We start from the raw sequence: 20,759 nt of genomic DNA, 5'->3' as shown, positions 1-20,759 counted from the left end.
ACAGTACTGTCCTTATTGGGCCTGGCTTTAGGCTCAGTAAACTGTAACTACAGTACAGTACTGTCCTTATTGGACCTTATTGCTTTAGGCTCAGTAAACTGTAACTACAGTACTGTCCTTATTGGACCTGGCTTTAGGCCCAGTAAACTGTAACTACAGTACTGTCCTTATTGGACCTGGCTTTAGGCTCAGTAAACTGTAACTACAGTACAGTACTGTCCTTATTGGGCCTGGCTTTAGGCTCAGTAAACTGTAACTACAGTACAGTACTGTCCTTATTGGACCTGGCTTTAGGCTCAGTAAACTGTAACTACAGTACTGTCCTTATTGGACCTGGCTTTAGGCCCAGTAAACTGTAACTACAGTACTGTCCTTATTGGACCTGGCTTTAGGCTCAGTAAACTGTAACTACAGTACAGTACTGTCCTTATTGGACCTGGCTTTAGGCTCAGTAAACTGTAACTACAGTACTGTCCTTATTGGACCTGGCTTTAGGCTCAGTAAACTGTAACTACAGTACTGTCCTTATTGGGCCTGGCTTTAGGCTCAGTAAACTGTAACTACAGTACAGTACTGTCCTTATTGGACCTGGCTTTAGGCTCAGTAAACTGTAACTACAGTACTGTCCTTATTGGACCTGGCTTTAGGCTCAGTAAACTGTAACTACAGTACAGTACTGTCCTTATTGGGCCTGGCTTTAGGCTCAGTAAACTGTAACTCCAGTACTGTCCTTATTGGACCTGGCTTTAGGCTCAGTAAACTGTAACTACAGTACAGTACTGTCCTTATTGGGTCTGGCTTTAGGCTCAGTAAACTGTAACTACAGTACTGTCCTTATTGGGCCTGGCTTTAGGCTCAGTAAACTGTAACTCCAGTACTGTCCTTATTGGACCTGGCTTTAGGCTCAGTAAACTGTAACTACAGTACAATACTGTCCTTATTGGGTCTGGCTTTAGGCTCAGTAAACTGTAACTACAGTACTGTCCTTATTGGGCCTGGCTTTAGGCTCAGTAAACTGTAACTCCAGTACTGTCCTTATTGGACCTGGCTTTAGGCTCAGTAAACTGTAACTACAGTACTGTCCTTATTGGGCCTGGCTTTAGGCTCAGTAAACTGTAACTACTGTACTGTCCTTATTGGGTCTGGCTTTAGGCTCAGTAAACTGTAACTACAGTACAGTACTGTCCTTATTGGGCCTGGCTTTAGGCTCAGTAAACTGTAACTACAGTACAGTACTGTCCTTATTGGACCTTATTGCTTTAGGCTCAGTAAACTGTAACTACAGTACAGTACTGTCCTTATTGGGTCTGGCTTTAGGCTCAGTAAACTGTAACTCCAGTACTGTCCTTATTGGGCCTGGCTTTAGGCTCAGTAAACTGTAACTACAGTACTGTCCTTATTGGGCCTCGCTTTAGGCTCAGTAAACTGTAACTACAGTACAGTACTGTCCTTATTGGACCTTATTGCTTTAGGCTCAGTAAACTGTAACTACAGTACTGTCCTTATTGGACCTGGCTTTAGGCTCAGTAAACTGTAACTACAGTACTGTCCTTATTGGACCTTATTGCTTTAGGCCCAGTAAACTGTAACTACAGTACAGTACTGTCCTTATTGGACCTGGCTTTAGGCTCAGTAAACTGTAACTACAGTACTGTCCTTATTGGGCCTGGCTTTAGGCTCAGTAAACTGTAACTACAGTTCAGTACTGTCCTTATTGGGCCTTATTGCTTTAGGCTCAGTAAACTGTAACTACAGTACTGTCCTGATTGGACCTTATTGCTTTAGGCTCAGTAAACTGTAACTACAGTACTGTCCTTATTGGACCTTATTGCTTTAGGCTCAGTAAACTGTAACTACAGTACTGTCCTTATTGGGCCTGGCTTTAGGCCCAGTAAACTGTAACTACAGTACTGTCCTTATTGGGCCTGGCTTTAGGCTCAGTAAACTGTAACTACAGTACTGTCCTTATTGGGCCTGGCTTTAGGCTCAGTAAACTGTAACTACAGTTCAGTACTGTCCTTATTGGGCCTTATTGCTTTAGGCTCAGTAAACTGTAACTACAGTACTGTCCTTATTGGGCCTGGCTTTAGGCTCAGTAAACTGTAACTACAGTACAGTACTGTCCTGATTGGACCTTATTCCTTTAGGCTCAGTAAACTGTAACTACAGTACTGTCCTTATTGGACCTTATTGCTTTAGGCTCAGTAAACTGTAACTACAGTACTGTCCTTATTGGGCCTGGCTTTAGGCTCAGTAAACTGTAACTACAGTACCGTATTGTCCTTATTGGGCCTGGCTTTAGGCCCAGTAAACTGTAACTACAGTACAGTACTGTCCTTATTGGACCTTATTGCTTTAGGCCCAGTAAACTGTAACTACAGTACAGTACTGTCCTTATTGGACCTGGCTTTAGGCTCAGTAAACTGTAACTACAGTACAGTACTGTCCTTATTGGACCTTATTGCTTTAGGCCCAGTAAACTGTAACTACAGTACAGTACTGTCCTTATTGGACCTGGCTTTAGGCTCAGTAAACTGTAACTACAGTACTGTCCTTATTGGGCCTGGCTTTAGGCTCAGTAAACTGTAACTACAGTTCAGTACTGTCCTTATTGGGCCTTATTGCTTTAGGCTCAGTAAACTGTAACTACAGTACTGTCCTTATTGGGCCTGGCTTTAGGCTCAGTAAACTGTAACTACAGTACAGTACTGTCCTGATTGGACCTTATTGCTTTAGGCTCAGTAAACTGTAACTACAGTACTGTCCTTATTGGACCTTATTGCTTTAGGCTCAGTAAACTGTAACTACAGTACTGTCCTTATTGGGCCTGGCTTTAGGCTCAGTAAACTGTAACTACAGTACCGTATTGTCCTTATTGGGCCTGGCTTTAGGCCCAGTAAACTGTAACTACAGTACAGTACTGTCCTTATTGGACCTTATTGCTTTAGGCTCAGTAAACTGTAACTACAGTACTGTCCTTATTGGGCCTGGCTTTAGGCTCAGTAAACTGTAACTACAGTACCGTATTGTCCTTATTGGGCCTGGCTTTAGGCCCAGTAAACTGTAACTACAGTACAGTACTGTCCTTATTGGACCTGGCTTTAGGCTCAGTAAACTGTAACTACAGTACCGTATTGTCCTTATTGGGCCTGGCTTTAGGCCCAGTAAACTGTAACTACAGTACTGTCCTTATTGGGCCTGGCTTTAGGCTCAGTAAACTGTAACTACAGTACCGTATTGTCCTTATTGGGCCTGGCTTTAGGCCCAGTAAACTGTAACTACAGTTCAGTACTGTCCTTATTGGGCCTGGCTTTAGGCTCAGTAAACTGTAACTACAGTACTGTCCTTATTGGGCCTGGCTTTAGGCTCAGTAAACTGTAACTACAGTTCAGTACTGTCCTTATTGGGCCTTATTGCTTTAGGCTCAGTAAACTGTAACTACAGTACTGTCCTTATTGGGCCTGGCTTTAGGCTCAGTAAACTGTAACTACAGTACAGTACTGTCCTTATTGGACCTGGCTTTAGGCTCAGTAAACTGTAACTACAGTACTGTCCTTATTGGACCTTATTGCTTTAGGCTCAGTAAACTGTAACTACAGTACAGTACTGTCCTTATTGGGCCTGGCTTTAGGCTCAGTAAACTGTAACTACAGTACAGTACTGTCCTTATTGGACCTGGCTTTAGGCTCAGTAAACTGTAACTACAGTACTGTCCTTATTGGACCTTATTGCTTTAGGCTCAGTAAACTGTAACTACAGTACTGTCCTTATTGGACCTGGCTTTAGGCTCAGTAAACTGTAACTACAGTACTGTCCTTATTGGACCTGGCTTTAGGCTCAGTAAACTGTAACTACAGTACTGTCCTTATTGGACCTGGCTTTAGGCTCAGTAAACTGTAACTACAGTACTGTCCTTATTGGACCTGGCTTTAGGCTCAGTAAACTGTAACTACAGTACAGTACTGTCCTTATTGGACCTGGCTTTAGGCTCAGTAAACTGTAACTACAGTACTGTCCTTATTGGACCTGGCTTTAGGCTCAGTAAACTGTAACTACAGTACAGTACTGTCCTTATTGGGCCTGGCTTTAGGCTCAGTAAACTGTAACTACAGTACTGTCCTTATTGGGCCTGGCTTTAGGCTCAGTAAACTGTAACTACAGTACTGTCCTTATTGGGCCTGGCTTTAGGCCCAGTAAACTGTAACTACAGTACTGTCCTTATTGGGCCTGGCTTTAGGCTCAGTAAACTGTAACTACAGTACTGTCCTTATTGGACCTGGCTTTAGGCTCAGTAAACTGTAACTACAGTACTGTCCTTATTGGGCCTGGCTTTAGGCCCAGTAAACTGTAACTACAGTACTGTCCTTATTGGACCTGGCTTTAGGCTCAGTAAACTGTAACTACAGTACAGTACTGTCCTTATTGGACCTGGCTTTAGGCTCAGTAAACTGTAACTACAGTACTGTCCTTATTGGACCTTATTGCTTTAGGCTCAGTAAACTGTAACTACAGTATTGTCCTTATTGGACCTGGCTTTAGGCTCAGTAAACTGTAACTACAGTACTGTCCTTATTGGACCTTATTGCTTTAGGCTCAGTAAACTGTAACTACAGTACAGTACTGTCCTTATTGGACCTTATTGCTTTAGGCCCAGTAAACTGTAACTACAGTACAGTACTGTCCTTATTGGGCCTGGCTTTAGGCCCAGTAAACTGTAACTACAGTACTGTCCTTATTGGGCCTGGCTTTAGGCTCAGTAAACTGTAACTACAGTACAGTACTGTCCTTATTGGACCTTATTGCTTTAGGCTCAGTAAACTGTAACTACAGTACTGTCCTTATTGGACCTGGCTTTAGGCCCAGTAAACTGTAACTACAGTACAGTACTGTCCTTATTGGGCCTGGCTTTAGGCCCAGTAAACTGTAACTACAGTACAGTACTGTCCTTATTGGACCTTATTGCTTTAGGCTCAGTAAACTGTAACTACAGTACTGTCCTTATTGGACCTGGCTTTAGGCCCAGTAAACTGTAACTACAGTACAGTACTGTCCTTATTGGGCCTGGCTTTAGGCTCAGTAAACGGTGTCTCTGTGTTTCCAGGGCCGGCTTTAGGCTCAGTAAACGGTGTCTCTGTGTTTCCAGGGCCAGCACTGCAGACAGACTCTGAAGGACGTGGGGTTGTTCCTGCGATACCTGGAGACTGAGAACAACGTCAAGGCAAGTTCACCCCTTTCTGGGCGGGAACCCCGTTTGGTGTTTTAACACATTCAGGACGGGAACCCCGTTTGGTGTTTTAACACATTCAGGACGGGAACCCCGTTTGGTGTTTTAACACATTCAGGACGGGAACCCCGTTTGGTGTTTTAACACATTCAGGACGGGAACCCCGTTTGGTGTTTTAACACATTCAGGACGGGAACCCCTTTTGGTGTTTTAACACATTCTGAGCGGGAACCCCTTTTTGGTGTTTTAACACATTCTGAGCGGGAACCCCTTTTTGGTGTTTTAAGCATTGTGTTATACTCTAGCTATTGAAAAATAGCAGATCTACAAGCTCATAGCGCTACGAGCTTGTAGGTCTGATTTTTGAAAAATCGTGAAAATGTGGCGCACATCTTTGAATATATGCTTTCCCAGTGAACGCTTTGAACTCAAATATTTGCTTCTGGGAGGAGGTCCCTGGAACAACATATTTTCAGATGGGGGTCGGCGGCCAAATACAGATAATTCTAGGGGTCCTTGACATGAAATGGTTTGAGAACCACTGATATAGAAACACAAGTTTTTTTTTACATTTTGTAGAATCCCTGGTAATGCTTTGGCCATGTCTGGGGACCCCCTGCAAGCGTGTGTGTGTGTGTGTGTGTGTGTGTCTGTGTGTCTGTGTGTGTGTGTGTGTGTGTGTGTGTGTGTGTGTGTGTGTGTGTGTGTGTGTGTGTGTGTGTGTGTGTGTGTGTGTGTGTGTGTGTGTGTGTGTGTGTGTGTGTGTGTGTGTGTGTGAGATGCACAACCTATGTGAAGTGCTTTGGCTAATAGTTCTATATAAATGCCCCATTTCTCCATGGGGTTCAGGTGTGGTACAACTAGACTATATATAATAGTTCTATATAAATGCCCCATTTCTCCATGGGGTTCAGGTGTGGTACAACTAGACTATAATAGTTCTATATAAATGCCCATTTCTCCATGGGGTTCAGGTGTGGTACAACTAGACTATAATAGTTCTATATAAATGCCCCATTTCTCCATGGGGTTCAGGTGTGGTACAACTATACTATAATAGTTCTATATAAATGCCCCATTTCTCCATGGGGTTCAGGTGTGGTACAACTAGACTATAATAGTTCTATATAAATGCCCCATTTCTCTATGGGGTTCAGGTGTGGTACAACTAGACTATAATAGTTCTATATAAATGTCCCATTTCTCCATGGGGTTCAGGTGTGGTACAACTAGACTATAATAGTTATAAATGCCCATTTCTCCATGGGGTTCAGGTGTGGTACAACTAGACTATAATAGTTCTATATAAATGCCCCATTTCTCCATGGGGTTCAGGTGTGGTACAACTAGACTATAATAGTTCTATATAAATGCCCCATTTCTCCATGGGGTGCAGGTGTGGTACAACAACAAAGGTTGGCACGCCATGGTGTCCTTCATGAACGTTGCCAACAACGCCATCCTGCGCGCCCACCTGCCCCGAGACGCCCGGCTGGACGCCTACGGAATCACCGTCATCAACCACCCTCTGAACCTCACCAGGGAGCAGCTCTCTGACATCACTGTGTGAGTACCACCCCCTCTATGACATCACTGTGTGAGTACCACCCCCTCTATGACATCACCGTGTGAGTACCTCCCCCTCTCTGACATCACTGTGTGAGTACCTCCCCCTCTCTGACATCACTGTGTGAGTACCACCCCCTCTCTGACATCACTGTGTGAGTACCACCCCCTCTATGACATCACTGTGTGAGCACCACCCCCTCTCTGACATCACTGTGTGAGTACCACCCCCTCTATGACATCACTGTGTGAGTACCACCCCCTCTATGACATCACTGTGTGAGCACCACCCCCTCTATGACATCACCGTGTGAGTACCACCCCCTCTATGACATCACTGTGTGAGCACCACCCCCTCTCTGACATCACTGTGTGAGTACCACCCCCTCTCTGACATCACTGTGTGAGTACCACCCCCTCTCTGACATCACTGTGTGAGTACCACCCCCTCTCTGACATCACTGTGTGAGTACCACCCCCTCTCTGACATCACTGTGTGAGCACCACCCCCTCTCTGACATCACTGTGTGAGTACCACCCCCTCTCTGACATCACTGTGTGAGTACCACCCCCTCTCTGACATCACTGTGTGAGTACCACCCCCTCTATGACATCACCGTGTGAGTACCACCCCCTCTCTGACATCACTGTGTGAGTACCACCCCCTCTCTGACATCACCGTGTGAGCACCACCCCCTCTATGACATCACCGTGTGAGTACCACCCCCTCTCTGACATCACCGTGTGAGCACCACCCCCTCTATGACATCACCGTGTGAGCACCACCCCCTCTATGACATCACCGTGTGAGTACCTCCCCCTCTCTGACATCACCGTGTGAGCACCACCCCCTCTCTGACATCACCGTGTGAGCACCACCCCCTCTATGACATCACCGTGTGAGCACCACCCCCTCTCTGACATCACCGTGTGAGCACCACCCCCTCTATGACATCACCGTGTGAGCACCACCCCCTCTATGACATCACCGTGTGAGTACCTCCCCCTCTCTGACATCACTGTGTGAGTACCACCCCCTCTATGACATCACCGTGTGAGCACCACCCCCTCTCTGACATCACTGTGTGAGCACCACCCCCTCTCTGACATCACCGTGTGAGTATCACCCCCTCTCTGACATCACTGTGTGAGTACCACCCCCTCTATGACATCACCGTGTGAGCACCACCCCCTCTCTGACATCACTGTGTGAGCACCACCCCCTCTCTGACATCACCGTGTGAGCACCACCCCCTCTATGACATCACCGTGTGAGCACCACCCCCTCTATGACATCACCGTGTGAGTACCTCCCCCTCTCTGACATCACTGTGTGAGTACCACCCCCTCTATGACATCACCGTGTGAGCACCACCCCCTCTCTGACATCACTGTGTGAGCACCACCCCCTCTCTGACATCACCGTGTGAGCACCACCCCCTCTATGACATCACCGTGTGAGCACCACCCCCTCTATGACATCACCGTGTGAGTACCTCCCCCTCTCTGACATCACTGTGTGAGTACCACCCCCTCTATGACATCACCGTGTGAGCACCACCCCCTCTCTGACATCACTGTGTGAGCACCACCCCCTCTATGACATCACTGTGAGTATCACCCCCTCTCTGACATCACTGTGTGAGTACCACCCCCTCTATGACATCACTGTGTGAGTACCACCCCCTCTGACATCACCGTGTGAGTACCACCATCCTATCACATCACTGTGTGAGCACCACCCCCTCTCTGACATCACCGTGTGAGTATCACCCCCTCTATGACATCACTGTGAGTATCACCCCCTCTCTGACATCACTGTGTGAGTACCACCCCCTCTATGACATCACTGTGTGAGTACCACCCCCTCTGACATCACCGTGTGAGTACCACCATCCTATCACATCACTGTGTGAGTGGCCAATGAGGGACGGCGTTAGATAGATCACTGTGTGAGTGGCCAATGAGAGACACAGATCGTTTTGTGATTGACCAATACACGTTCTGTCTCCTCCAGGTTGAGCACCTCGGTGGACACGGCCCTGTCCATCTGCGTGATCTTCTCCATGTGGTTCTGTCTCCTCCAGGTTGAGCACCTCGGTGGACGCGGCCCTGTCCATCTGCGTGATCTTCTCCATGTGGTTCTGTCTCCTCCAGGTTGAGCACCTCGGTGGACACGGCCCTGTCCATCTGCGTGATCTTCTCCATGTGGTTCTGTCTCCTCCAGGTTGAGCACCTCGGTGGACGCGGCCCTCTCCATCTGCGTGATCTTCTCCATGTCGTTCGTCCCGGCCAGCTTCGTGCTCTACCTGGTCCAGGAGAGGGTGACCCAGGCCAAGCACCTGCAGTTCGTCAGCGGAGTGAGCCCCCTGGTGTACTGGATGGCCAACTACATCTGGGACACGGTATTATTATTTATAATCGCACGCACGCACGCACGCACGCTCGCACGCACGCACGCACGCACGCACGCACCCATTCTGAGCTGCACGTATGCTGTGGCTGGAGCGTCATCATTTGGGGCAACACAGGCTGGCAATTTGCAATTTTTGTAGATTATATTCAGTTATTTTATACATATTGTCCCAAACTGTGAATCGTTTTTCGGCAGATTAATCTGCTTTACGAGCGTTTTATTGTAACCATTCATTTACCGTATTTACCACTTCAACATGGAAGCCCTATTTTATTTAAACAATAATGTAACTCTTGAGAATGTAAAATTAAACCAAACTCTCTCCCTCTCCCTCTCTCTCTCCCTCTCTCTCTCCCTCTCCCTCTCCCTCTCTCTCTCCCTCTCTCCCTCTCTCTCCCCCTCTCCCTCTCCCTCTCCCTCTCCCTCTCCCTCTCCCTCCCTCTCCCCCTCCCCCTCCCTCCCCCCCCTCACCCTCCCTCCCTCTCCCCTCACCCTCCCTCCCTCTCTCTCTCTCTCTCTCTCTCTCTCCCTCTCCCTCTCCCTCTCCCCCTCCCCCTCCCCCTCCCCCTCCCCCCCTCCCCCTCCCCCTCCCCTCTCTCTCTCTCTCTCTCTCTCTCTCTCTCTCTCTCTCTCTCTCTCTCTCTCTCTCTCTCTCTATGTCTCTCTCCCTCCAGATAAACTACTCCATCAGTGCAGCCATGGTTGTGTGTATTTTCGTGGCCTTTGATAAGAAGTGCTACACGTCGCCGGACAACATCCAACCGCTCGTCTCCCTGCTGCTGCTTTATGGGTAACGTAGTTCTCCTGTCAGGGTCTGAGTAGTCTCGTCTCCCTGCTGCTGCTTTATGGGTAACGTAGTTCTCCTGTCAGGGTCTGAGTAGTCTCGTCTCCCTGCTGCTGCTTTATGGGTAACGTAGTTCTCCTGTCAGGGTCTGAGTAGTGTCGCGTTTCCAGACCCGTTGCCTCTCGAAATTTCCAAATGCATGCCATTCATCTTTACAGTCGCGCACATTTATCATAATTAAGGCTGTCAAAAATAACACGTTAAACGGCGCTAATTAATTGCGTTTAACGCAATTAACGCATGTTAGTGTTCCCCCTAACATGTCAGTGTTCCCCCTAACATGTCAGTGTTCCCCCTAACATGTCAGTGTTCCCCCTAACATGTCAGTGTTCCCCCTAACATGTCAGTGTTCCCCCTAACATGTCAGTGTTCCCCCTAACATGTCAGTGTTCCCCCTAACATGTTAGTGTTCCCCCTAACATGTTAGTGTTCCCCCTAACATGTTAGTGTTCCCCCTAACATGTTAGTGTTCCCCCTAACATGCGCCCGTGCGCGCGGCTCAGGAACGTCCGGAGCATAACTGTGTAGCACACAGTCATGATTGAACACCAGAGATAGAGCGTATTGTAGTTGGGTTGCCAAGTGGTTTGATTCTGTAACTCTGTTGCGTTACTTTGTCTGCCTAGCAAAGCCCCATTAGGCTACACTGCACACACACACACACACACACACACACGCACACGCACACACACGGACGCCTCGTCGCCTCCTCCAGTTTTCCTCCCTCCTCTGCACGCATACACACTACTAGGCCCTCATTTATCAATTGAGTGTAAATTCTGCCCCAAATTCGAGTGTAGGATTCGTAGTACACCCACGTCGGGTCGGCATTTACAAAGTGATCGCAGACAGCTGTTCCTTCCTAATTTCATTCCTAGCAGTAATAAATGTGACGGCTGAAATCAATCTGGCACGCCCTATAAAATCTAGCCGCTCCCTCGGTTTTGCGACATGAACAACTGCAATACGACCTGGAAACCATGGTTACAGGGGAAAAAAAGTTTCTGCTGCCCCCTCCCATACACACACACACACACACACAGACGCACGCACGCACACGCAACTTGTTGTATCTTAAATAAATAAACCTGCATGAATTAAATAAAGCTGTAGGACTACCCTGTCTGTTTCTCCTCTCGCTTCGCTTCCCTTGCTGCCCGCATCACCCCCCGCACGCACGCACGCACGCACGCACATATCGCAATTTGCAAGCAACTGTCACTGTGTTGTTAGTTGTATATTAAATTATTAAAGTCTTTATTCATTTAATATACAACAAGATATATTAGTGAACGAAAACCTGAACCTGTGAACCATGAATTATATAACAAATAGGCGCGCACGCGCTGCTGTTTTGCAAGGTGCATCTCCTGTCCTGTCTGTCTCTCTCTATCACTGTGGTCCGTCCGTGACACCGTGACCAATTGACCATGCACGTCCGACAGTCTATTTAAATTGCCTCGCTGTCAACTGTCAATTATATGAATATTGCAGCCAAACCCGTAGCCTCATGTGGCACTGGACATTGGTGGTGGTATGGTGGGCTGCAGGCTGGCTTAGGCTATACTATCTCCGATGCGTTCCCACTTGCGCTGGCACGGCACATTTGGCATTCGAGCGACGCGTCGGGTTTATTAAACGAGGAGGAGATTGCACATACTGTAACTCCAGAAAGACATCGGCCTGCTGTAGATTCGGCTACAGTAGGCTACCCAAGTTGGGACTCTCCGCAGCTGCAGCGCTGCACTATACTATCCAACGTCCCGTCATGGAAATATTTCAGCACAGACAGCCCAAATCCTCGCATGTATGCGCTCATCATGCAAAACACTGTTTAAATGGCTTACGCATCTAACTTGCAACATTGTTTTTAAATGCGCGATTTTAATTGCTTGCTTGTAAAGTTGGAAATCTCCTACTAATTTCATATGACACAAAGACATATCGTTGATGTATTACTTTACTTTTTTTTTCTTTTTTACATTTAGCCCATATACATACAGTTTTATATAAACATTTTAGGAGTGAATACATATGTTTCGATGCCTGTGACAGCCTCTCAGCTGGTCAAACAATGCTGCTCCGCTGTTCTACGACAGAAAAACAGGTGAGGACAAAGCGTACGACAGCTCCCGACCAGACGTGGTTTTTGTCTTGGCTCAAGTTCAAAATCAAACGTTGGCGCAAATCGTAAATGCCGAAAATTGCGGTAATTTCGGCGTACATTACATTACATTACATTACAGTCATTTAGCAGACGCTTTTATCCAAAGCGACTTACAATAAGTGTATTCAACATAGGTAGGGAACAAAAACTACTAATCACCAGAAGTCTTTAGTGCATTTTCTGCAAAAACAAGCAACCAAGAGTATACCTAGCGCTAAGGTAAAAGTGCAATATATCAGCTACCTATTTCCTTAACCGGATGAGACAAAATAGCTAAATCAAATGAGCATGAGCTAAAACAATTAAGTGTATCGACTAAACAAGATCCAATAAACAATACAACAATAGAAAACAAACGTTCGTACAACTAGTTAACAACAAGTAGGTCAAGCAGAGAGGAAGGGTAGTGTTTCCTGAAGAGGTGGGTTTTCAACCTGCGGCGAAATATGGGCAGTGACTCTGCTGTCCTAACATCAGTGGGGAGTTCATTCCACCACTGTGGGGCCAGAACAGAAAAGAGTCGTGACCGTGTGGATCGGCCAGAAGGACCCTTGAGTGACGAGGCAATCAGTCGCCCCGAGGTGGCAGACCGAAGTGGTCGGGCAGGGGTGTAGGCATCGACCATAGCCCGGAGATAGGAAGGAGCTGTTCCTTTCACTGCCCTATAGGCTAACACCAGGGTTTTGAACTGGATGCGGGCCGCTACGGGGAGCCAGTGTAGAGAACGGAGAAGGATGGTTGTGTGGGAGAACTTGGGGCGGTTGAACACCAGACGAGCCGCAGCTTTCTGAACAAGCTCCAGAGGTCTGATGGCAGATGCCGGAGCACCAGCAAGGAGGGAGTTGCAGTAGTCCAGGCGGGAGATGACGAGAGCCTGGATGAGCACCTGGGCTGCCTTCTCCGTGAGGAAGGGGCGAATCCTCCTGATGTTGTAGAGGAGGAATCTGCAGGACCTTGTCACTGATGCGATGTTTGCCGAGAACGTCAGTTGATCGTCCAGGGTCACACCCAGATTTTTCGCAGTCCGAGTTGAGGTCACCACAGCATTATCAATGGTGATGGCCATGTCTCGGTGCGGACAGCCCTTCCCCGGGAGGAACATCAGCTCGGTCTTGTCCAGGTTGAGCTTCAGGTGGTTTGTCGACATCCACGCCGAGATGTCAGCCAGACAAGCAGCAATGCGTGCCTCCACTTGGGTATCAGAGGGGGGGAATGAGGGGATCAGCTGGGTGTCATCGGCATAGCAGTGGTAGGAAAAGCCATGGGAGTGGATGACAGCACCCAGAGATGTAGTGTAGAGAGAGAAAAGAAGAGGACCCAGAACCGAGCCTTGGGGAACCCCAGTTGTGAGCCTGTGTGGTTCTGACACAGACCCTCTCAGCATCACCTGGTAGGAGCGACCCGTCAGGTAGGATGCAAACAGGGAGAGTGCAGAGCCTGAGACACCCATCCCCTCGAGGGTGGAGAGGAGGATCTGATGGTTCACCGTGTCGAACGCTGCAGACAGGTCCAGGAGTATCAGGACGGAGGAGAGAGAGTTCGCTCTAGCGGCATGGAGCGACTCCGTCACTGCCAGCAGGGCAGTCTCTGTCGAGTGACCCACTTTGAAACCAGACTGGTTGGAGTCCAGGAGGTTGTTCTGGTGGAGATAGGAGGACAGTTGTTTAAAGACAGCACGTTCGAGAGTTTTAGATAGGAAGGATAGAAGGGAAACCGGTCTGTAGTTCTTGATCTCAGAGGGGTCAAGTGTCGGTTTCTTCAGGAGGGGGGTGACTCTGGCAGTCTTGAAAGTAGAGGGAAAGTAGCCAGATGTCAGAGAGGTGTTAATAAGGTGGGTTAAGAAGGGAAGAAGTTCAGGTGCAATAGACTGCAACAGAGTGGATGGGACCGGGTCCAGAGAGCATGAGGTGGGGCGACTAGAGCTAACAAGGAGAAGGACCTCGTTAGGGGAGAGGGGAGAGAAGTGGGATAGAGAGGGGATGGGGGGGGGAAGAGGAGTAGATGAAGGTAGAGAGGGGGGGGTGGCAGGCAGACGGGTGTGGGCAGTGCGCAGGGCACCAGCCGGGGGAGGAGGGAAGGAGGATCGGATATCGTTCACCTTCTTGTCAAAGAAGTTGGCGAAATCGTCAGGGAGGAGGGACGAGGAGGGAGGAGGGGGTGGTGGTTGTAGGAGAGAGGAGAAAGTTTCAAAGAGTTTTTTAGGGTTGGAAGCAGAAGCCTGAATTTTAGTGCAGAAAAAAGCAGCTTTAGCAGCTGATAGAGAGGAGGAAAAAGTAGAAATGAGAGATTGGAAGGTGAGAAGGTCCTCCGGGAGGTTGCCCTTTCTCCATTTGCGCTCAGCCGCTCTCAGGCTCCGTCTCTCAGTCCGCACTGAGTCCGACAACCAGGGGGCAGGTGGAGTTTGGCGTGCAGGCCTGGTGGTGAGGGGACAGAGATGGTCGAGAGAAGAGGATAGAGTAGAGAAAAGAAGATCTGTGGCGGTATCAGGGGATAGAAGAGCAAAGGATTCAGGGGCAGGGAGAGCAGAGAGAACAGAAGAGGAAAGATCAGTGGAGGAAAGTGAGCGAAGATTGTGACGTGAGGAAATCATGTGGGTAGGGAGGGGCTGTGAGGGGGGAGAGGAGAGAGAGAGAGAGTAGGACATGAAGTAGTGATCAGAGAGTTTCTTACCCTTTTCACTGGAAAGAGGAGTGACAGACAGGTTAGCAATAGAGCAGCCTCTGGTGAAGATCAGGTCCAGTTGGTTGCCCGCCTCATGGGTAGGAGGAGATGGGGAAATAACTAGGTCAAAGGCGGCGAGAAACGAAAGTAGTGGGTCTAGCTGCTTCTCAGTCGGGAGGTTGAAGTCACCCAGAAGGATGAATCCAGAGCCATCGACAGGGAAGTGGGAGACTAGATGGTCCAGCTCCTCCAGGAAGCCACCAGCAGGGCCCGGTGGGCGATAAACAGCTGCAATGGTGAGCTTGACTGGATGAGAAACAGTGACCACATGAAATTCAAATGAGGTAGGAGAGAATAGTGACAGTGAAACAGGAGAGTATTTCCATTTTCTGGAAATGAGCAGACCAACCCCACCACCTGTCCGCACGGCTCTGGGAGTGTGAGAGAAAGAGTACACATCTGACAGAGCCGCGGGCGTAGCCGTGTTTTCTGGTCTGATCCAGGTCTCAGTCAGAGCAAGGAAGTTAAGGGAGAGCAAGGATGCGTAGGCTGAGATGAAAGCAGATTTGCCTTCCACCACAGCCGAGTGGCAATTCCAAAGCCCTCCCGTTACCACTTGCTCGACGTGAGTTGAAAGAGTAGGATAGATGAGATTAGTTGTGTCGCGACATCTGGGTGTAACCCAGTGTTTGTGCGACCGCCAGGAAGAAGAGAGGACAGGAATAGGAAGAAAACACATTGTAGATCACTAAACATATACTACAATACACTACTATATATGTCACTAATCAATGCTACAGCTTATCGGTCAGTGACGAAGTCGGACTTTGACAAAGTCGCCTGTCGCCTTTGTTCGCCTGACAAAGTCGCCTGTCGCCTTTGTTCGCCTGACAAAGTCGCCTGTCGCCTTTGTTCGCCTGGCCTTCGTTTGCTGGCCGCCGCTTAACAGCTGACGCTTTCACCTGGTGGTATAAGGCCAATCCAACTGATTGCTAATCGTCTGCCAGGAGTGCTGGCTAAACCACTCACTTCACACTTCACAAGGAAATCAAGTGGCCTATACTACTTATCAAGTGGCCTATTACAGGGTGAAACTAATTAAACTAGTCTACTAGCCTACTGTTTGAACACAAACAATACAACTATAAACTACTGACTACCACACAAGCTAATAATATAATACTAATACAAAAGCACTTAGAGTAACACTAACAGCAGTTTGCTAAAATACAGAATAATGCTACTTACTCAACTAGACAGGCGTACACCCATATTTTGGCGTACGCACGGTTGATAAATGAGGGCCCTAGTGTGTAGCTATCAGCTCGCTGCAAGAATCACTCACATGTTGTATAGTACCGTCGGGTCATGTTTTATAGTACCGTCGGGTCCGTCGCAACTTGTGGACAGTTTGAAAATGCGGGTCCTACGTGCATTAAGCCAATAACGTTGGTCCGGCTGGTTTTGTTTTGTCCAACGCGATTACGTGAATCAGCATGGCTGAAAACGACCATGGATATATTAAAGACAGTTCCCCTGTGCTGCTGTGCACAGCGGAGATAATGCACAACTCTAGGTACGAACCAAAACACTGGCTGAAGCTGATCATTCCCGACTAACTATCTCCAGACTAGTCCTGCAGTCCTGCAATGAAGGAGAGGCAATCTCGTCTCTCACTATAGTCCACTACAATGCCATTCTAGCCTTAAAACCTACATTTATATGTTATTCAATATATTAGCCTACTTTAGCGCAAAATATAGGCTTTTCTAAACCAAGCCCTGTTTCAAAAATGCTTATGTGCCATTATTGTATTTTGTGAATTAACTATAGTCTACAGTTTAACCCATTGATTCTCAGCTATTTTAATTTCAAGGACCCCCAAATTAAATTGATAGAAAGTAGCCTAGGCCATTTCATTATGATTTTCATCTCTGGACTGGGACCCCAGTCTCCATCCATCCATCTTCAACCGCTTATCTGTAGTCGGGTCGCGGGGGCAACAGCTCCACCAGAGTGTTCCAGACTTCCCTCTCCAGTAGTGCAAGAAACAAAAGCCCCAAAAGTTGACTATACCCCTCCCCGAGGTATAACAAAACGGGACATCGTTTTTTCATATCTTTAGGATGTCCCGTTCATGAAATGGATTGTCCCGAGATTTACTTTTACTGCAAAAGTCTTAAAATTGATCCATGAAGTGACTCACCACATAGGCAATAAAAAACGCCTATCTGAAAGAGAGAGTTCCAAGTAAATCCTCTGTCATTTTTTACCTGCTGTTTGTTTTTACATCATACTTGCACAAATTGTCTACAGGTAGTGTGCCTACATCCCAGAACAATCAGAATGCCAATATTTGGTTCTAATGTGAATCAGCAGCCTTTTATATAAGGCCTTAAATAGGCGGAAATAGCAAAAAGTTTACTTTTCTGACATTCACTTGTAATTTTGGTCCTACTATTTATCAACAAAATGTGACATTGTTTTTTCATATCTTTAAGATGTCCTCTTCATGAAATGGATGGTCAGAAGTTTTACTTTTACTGCAAAAGTCATTAAATCCATCCATGAAGTGATCCCCACTGAAAGAAACGCCTACCCCCCACCACACACACACACACACACACACACACACACACACACACACACACACACACACACACACACACACACACACACACACACATACAAATATTATATATTTTTGAGTGGTGTAAACCACTCCTACAACTGGCTTTGTTAGTGCAGAAAAAATGAGCATGGTTGCTATGTTCACCCTGTTCACCCGGGTGTGATTTCATTACATCAGACACAACTGGCTTTGTTAGGGCAGAAAAAATGAGCATGGTTGCTATGTTCACCCTGTTCACCCGGGTGTGATTTAATTACATCAGACATGATTTCATTACGTCAGACAGGCTATATTACACCACTCAGTTCACACGGGTGTGATTTTTATGTTTACATGGAAATTCGAATGTATTATTTTACTGTCCAATGACACAGGCCAAGTTATAGTGGCACATCCTAGTTGGATATTTCTGATGTGAAATGGCACAAGGGACCCCCACAAAAAGTCCACCCCAAAATGGTGCCCTTTTCTGGGGGTTGGGCACCTTCCCCCTCAGTGCTCTCTGCCCCCAGGATGCCAATATTTGGTTCTATTGTGAATAAGCAACCGTTTATATAAGGCCTTATTGTGACCGCAGGTCGCGTTTACTATGAAATCGTACATTTTTGTCCGTCAGTCAGTGTAACACTCTAAATCCCCATACATGGGAAAGCCCCAATATATGGTGCCCAGGTCTCATAACATCACGTGGCATCGGAGATCCCTGATGTCATAGTAAATACAACCTGATGTCGCAATTAAGCCCATACAGTATATGGAGATCCCTGATGTATCAATATTGGCCAGCAACTCTACATCTGACCTCAAACCGCGCCCGGCAGTCGGCGAAAACTAGAGTTCTCAACAGGCCTGAAAATTAAGGCCCAGCTCATGGGATTCAGTACAGAATTCATTCCATATGTTGATCTTACCCCCCATGCCAAAGCGCCAGTGCTCGCCCAGCAGTCACCCAGGTGGATGCGTGCACGTCACCTCGCCCTTTATGACGCGGTCGCTTCTCACGCTCAGGCGTCTTACTGGTTATAAGTGGATCTATCTATCTATCTATCTATCTATCTATCTATCTATCTATCTATCTATCTATCTATCTATCTATCTATCTATCTATCTATCTATCTATCTATCTATCTATCTATCTATCTATCTAACAGTTTTCTTTTCAAGAGTTACTTCTAAATGTTCTAATCCTGATCTAATACTGTAAAATGCCTATACAAACTTAATAACAGGAAATATATTTTGATGCCATGTTTTTAGTTTACTCACATTCATGTGGAATCTAAGGATGTTTCTGTCTTGAGCCTATGCCTCAAAACAGCTGGAATGACAAAATATTGTTATATAAGGCAACATTGTTGTATGCTAGATGTATAGGTGTGAGTGAGGCCTAACGTCTTCTATGGTACTACATATCAATCAGCAGCTTATTCTCAATGTCATCTTGAGCATTGTGGGGGGAACTGACTGACTGGGGCCAAATTGGTTTCCATAAACTGCTGATTGTTGATTATTCATTAATAATGGCACACACGGGGGCACGGTGGCACAGTTGGTAGTGCTGTCGCCTCACAGCTAGAAGGTCCTGGGTTCGATTCCCGCTCGGGGCGCTGTGGGTGCTGGCGGCGTGTTTCCTCCTCCGCGTCATCAGTGCCCATACCCGAGGCGGGGTTGGCGAAAGGGGCTTTCTGTGTGGAGTTTGCATGTTCTCCCCGTGTCCCCTATAGGTACCCTCACAAAAAACATGCAGTAATCCTGGTCTCTAAACTGCCTCCCCCTGGCCAGCCGGGGTGCCTGATGGAGGGGAAAGGAACTGGTTGGAATAACGTGTTCCTTCCACGCGCTACGTCCAACCAGGGAAACTCCCACTGTCAGGTGTAAAGGAGCAACTTGGACACTCAGGCATGAAGGAAGCATGAGTTCAAGTCCGTTGCTCTCCCCATGTCCCCCATATATGGGGACTAGGTTGGCGGAGGGTGTGTAGAGCCCAGGATCACATTAGATAATTGACACAGGGGTGAAAAATGGGTTACAAAATCGTGGGATAAAAAATATAAAAAAAAAAAAAAAGAATGGCACACACAAAGCTGTGAATTCTACAGCATTAAACCATACTGCATTTAGGCTATATGGACCTATAGAATACAACATAAATAAGGTGTCATTCTTGATGCTTTCAGGTGTAGAGATATTAGGTCCATCTGAGAATAATAGATTCTATATGACTATGAAGTGGCTGGGTAAAAACATATTGTCTCCACCAGGCCGAAAGGCATGGCATCTCTATGTTTTTCACCCTGTCTGTCTGTCCGCGTGTGTCCGTCATCTGTTCAATAAAGAAACAGTTCTTTCAGATTTTTCATATTCCATCCTGACTGGCTAAGATTGACTTCCAGCCCACAATAACCTGTAATTGGTCTGGCGGAGACCTGTACTCTTAAGTGTAACACCTATGATTCTAACCCAGAGTGCCTATAAAACCCTAGCCTGGCTAATAAGCCAGACTCAAATTGCCAGAGGCAATTGTTTTTGACAACGGCTGATTCGTTCTGGCTTATTAGCCAGGCTAATAAAACCCTGCTCATGTAGGGTAGACACTACTGTCTACAGACACCTGTAGACACTGGGGTCACTGTATGCACTTTTTTTGGTGCAAAAGGTTAATTGAAGAATTGCATGACTTTTGCATTCAAAGTAAATAGATTGATGGTTGATACTGCAGTTTCTATGCTTTTGGCTATTTCTGCCTCTAATAAGGCCTTATATTAAAGCCTGCTGATTCACTATAGAACCAAATATTGGCATTTAGGTTGCTTTAGGATGTACCTGACTAGACCATCTGTGCAAGCATGACATAAAACCAACCATGCAGCAGGTAGAAAATGACTTGGATCTCCCTCTTTCATGATTGAGGCGTTCTTTCATTATGTGGTGAGTCACTTCATGGATTAATTTCATGACTTTTGCAGTAAAAGTAAAACTTGGGACAATCCATTTCATGAAGGGGACATCCTAAAGATATGAAAAAACGATGTCCCATTTAGTTATACCCCTGATAAAGAGTAGGACAAGTGAATGTTGCTCAGAAAAGTTAACTTTTTGCTATTTCCGCCTATTTAATACCTTATATAAAAGGCTGCTGATTCACAATAGAACCAGATATTGGCATTCTGATTGTGCTGGGATGTAGGCACACTACCTGTAGACCATCTGTGCAAGTATGATGTAAAAACAAACAGCAGGTAGAAAATG

General features: G+C 46.9%; 1 protein-coding gene across 1 annotated transcript in view; it reads left to right on the top strand.

Moving 5' to 3' along the window:
• Positions 1–10,000, top strand: part of LOC306912809 (retinal-specific phospholipid-transporting ATPase ABCA4-like) — a gene marked incomplete at its 3' end in the record, with an annotated part of 193,394 nt that extends 183,394 nt beyond the window's left edge. The window contains exons 34-37 of the mRNA XM_079489265.1: positions 5,144–5,218; positions 6,621–6,790; positions 9,018–9,195; positions 9,881–10,000. Of these exons, the coding sequence (XP_079345391.1) occupies positions 5,144–5,218; positions 6,621–6,790; positions 9,018–9,195; positions 9,881–10,000 (543 nt within the window). The remainder of the gene's footprint in view (positions 1–5,143; positions 5,219–6,620; positions 6,791–9,017; positions 9,196–9,880) is intronic.
• Positions 10,001–20,759: the final 10,759 nt, after the last annotated feature.

Source organism: Electrona antarctica (assembly GCF_951216825.1).
Source record: "Electrona antarctica genome assembly, chromosome: 20".
Taxonomy (NCBI): Eukaryota; Metazoa; Chordata; class Actinopteri; order Myctophiformes; family Myctophidae; genus Electrona; species Electrona antarctica.
This window is presented reverse-complemented; position numbering and strand designations above follow the sequence as displayed.